Here is a 3,178-nt window from a genome sequence, read left to right as displayed (position 1 = left end):
ACATCATCTTATTTCACATATAAACACAGCTGCATCTTTTATGCAACCAGTGACCAAAATCAGTTAAATTGACAATAGCATAAATGAAGCCATAACAGAATGCACATTTCACAGTGCCTACTATTAGTTATACAAAAGTAAAGACACGAAAGGTTTTATATTTGCAAATTGTTATTGTACACAATGTTAGATTATGTTATTTATTTATATCTAAAAAAGCAACTGAAAACGAAAACATGAAATATTTAGTGCAATAAGGACATTACGAAAATATTTATTCCACAATCTTCTGTGTGCTCCTTCTAAAAAGGCTGAACGAGCATGTAAACGCGACTCAGTTTAAACAAAACAGACGGCATTCCCCTAATAAAAAGTTTGATATTTAAACCACGCCACGCTTACTACAAGCTCCCTGACCTATGCGGTGAAGCAGCCTGTCGCTTTAAATCGAACTCATGTTGGGAGAGCTGTCAATCATGTCTCTTAGTCCCGCCCCTTCCTGCAGCAGCAGCAGCAGCGGCGTCTAGTGCCTTTCATACAGAGGCATTACGTGCAGCAGACACGCCAAATCTGCACAGTCTAATTATCAGCGACAAAATGGGATAATCGTGAGCGTCTTTAGAGAATTTCGTCAACGGGAACTAAACGACCGATCAAGGAGAGTCATTTTTTTTCCAGTCTACACAGACGTAAGCACAAAGGGGCTTTGGGGATAATGGTGATAAAAAAAGATATTAAATTATGAAAGTAGGACAACTGGAATACATCGCCACAGACACGACCGGACCGTATAATTTGTTTATGGCGACCAGTTTAATTTGAAAAGCATTCTAAGGAGTACATCTCGTGCGCTCTGGAGAACAGATGCTGTCATTGTGCTGGGGACCGAGATCTGTGCGCGTGATATTCTGCAAGTGGTCTCGTCGGAATGGTGCGCGAGATGAGACTGCGTGTGCCTTTATTGTTTCCGCGCGACATGTTCAATAACGGTCGTTCTGTCGTTGAACAACTCGAGCCCAACGACAACAATTTTGGTACGGAAAGACTGAGACTTCTAGTGACAATTCCAGGGAAATCATGAACGAAGTGTTTTGTAAACGTTTGTATTAAGTGTTATCGAAGAAATAACCTTTATTATGAACTGGCACTGCCGACTTTTCATACTTTCCTCAATTTTCCTTTTCTTAAGCTAAATTCCACTTAGTTGGAGATCACTTACTTGAACGTGTGTTTCTTACCAATTTGGTATTTTCAACTAGCCTGAGCAAACACAATGGTGGAGCCTGTGGGTTTCATTGAAGCCTGGAAAGCACAGTTTCCAGAGTCCGAGCCTCCGAAGATGGAGCTGAGGTCTGTTGGGGGAATCGAACAAGAACTGGAGAAGTGCAAAACATCCATAAGACGCTTGGAAATGGAGGTGAACAAAGAGCGCTTCCGGATGATCTACCTTCAAACGCTGCTGGCCAAGGAGCGAAAGAGCTATGACCGGCAGAGATGGGGTTTCAGGAAGCCACCTCACATGACCGAAGGGGACCCCCAAGCTGTTGCCGATTCTCAGCATCTCCATGCACAGGAGCAGGGACAGCCAGAGCGCAGCAGGTTTCAGCCTGTGGGGGAGTCCAGAGCGAAACCACGACCACCCCCTGCCAGGAAGTCAGCCTCCCACGGTGATGGATTGGAGCTACAGTCGTCATTCGAGGCGCACCAGGCAGGGCCAGTCAGTGAGACCGACGGGCTCTCGCCATCCACACAGAGGGGTGGAGTTTCCCCTCGCAGACCCCATCCACCACCTGACAAGGAGTTGCCCTTAGATCCGTCCCCGAAAGACAAGCCGGGCATGGGGCTCGGGGTGGCTGCCTTGCGTTCGAACTTTGAGCGAATCAAACGGGCCAACTCACAGTCAGCCAGTGATGGAAAATCAGGCCAAGAGAAACCATTCTACACCAACGTTGAGTTCCATCACGACAGGGGCCTGGTAAAAGTCAATGACCGTGAGGTCTCCGACAAAATTAGCTCTCTTGGGAACCAAGCCATGCAGATGGAGCGCAAAAGGTCACTTCATTCACTTCCAGGCAACCTTGCTACGGTCGCAGGTGATCTACGCCCCAGGCCTGTCTATAGGGGGCGCTCTACTGAAAGCACCTGCGGATACGATGCCGAGTATGAAGACGGCGAACCCAGTCCTCGCTACAGCACTGCGAGACCAAACGGGGCCAAACCGCCACCGCCGCCATGGCAGCCATCAGATTTCCAGCCATACACTAGTGTTTACGTCGGAGGGATGATGTCAGGAGAAGGTGGCGACGGTAGGGTCACTATGAGAGACCATGGAGGAAGTGACGACCATCTTCTCACCTGGCCCAGGAGGTCATACTCCCCTGGAAGTTTCGAGGATGTGGGAGGCGGAGGAGGCGGATACACGCTTAATGATTTCACTTTTCTAATTGATGTCCATGTACAGCAATATGAAAAAAATGTGGTAAACCTTGTTGCTGGTCTGAGAGAGTTTGATAATCATGTGATAATAATCTTATGTATTGTGCACTTCTGCAGTTTACATATGTTTTTCCTGCATTGTTATTTTTAGCAGCAAAAATCCCTTATTTTGTAGAGGGCCAGGGAAAAAATGTTGAGAGGGCAAGTAAAATATAAACTACTGGTCCAGTTGGGTCAACTGAAAAAAATCCATAATGGTCTCTCAGGCTCACCAAGGCTGCATTTATTTGATCGTAAACAGTAATATTGTGAAATGTTATTACATTTAAATGTGTTTATGCAGGAGAGGAGCCGAGGAGCTTTCATTCTTGTCACATGCTGCTGTGGGAATCTCCCAAGCAGGACAAAGACCCAATGAATGAGTGTAAATTGTCATACATATTTGCATTAATTTTTATGGTACTGTATTTTAATACCATGATTAACTGACTTGGGAGTTTATAAGGAAGAAATCAGTGGCGCTCGTGTGATCCGTCTCTTGTGAAATGCTGTAGTCGAGTGTAGGCAAAAGAGGGAAAATGAATGATTTCACTTTTCTAATTGATGTCCATGTACAGCAATATGAAAAAAATGTGGTAAACCTTGTTGCTGGTCTGAGAGAGTTTGATAATCATGTGATAATAATCTTATGTATTGTGCACTTCTGCAGTTTACATATGTTTTTCCTGCATTGTTACTTTTA

At 45.1% G+C, this 3,178-nt stretch overlaps 1 protein-coding gene across 1 annotated transcript in view; it reads left to right on the top strand.

Moving 5' to 3' along the window:
• Positions 1–1,273: 1,273 nt before the first annotated feature.
• The window catches only part of LOC107686901 (breakpoint cluster region protein-like), an 80,420-nt gene continuing 78,515 nt past the window's right edge, over positions 1,274–3,178 (top strand). Inside the window, exon 1 of the mRNA XM_016484047.1 lies at positions 1,274–2,495. Within this exon, the coding sequence (XP_016339533.1) occupies positions 1,274–2,495 (1,222 nt within the window). The remainder of the gene's footprint in view (positions 2,496–3,178) is intronic.

Source organism: Sinocyclocheilus anshuiensis, unplaced genomic scaffold (genome assembly GCF_001515605.1).
Source record: "Sinocyclocheilus anshuiensis isolate Anshui unplaced genomic scaffold, SAMN03320099.WGS_v1.1 scaffold1339, whole genome shotgun sequence".
NCBI classification, from domain to species: domain Eukaryota; kingdom Metazoa; phylum Chordata; class Actinopteri; order Cypriniformes; family Cyprinidae; genus Sinocyclocheilus; species Sinocyclocheilus anshuiensis.
Note: the sequence above shows the minus strand (reverse complement) of the source record. Positions and strands in the feature narration are given on the sequence as shown.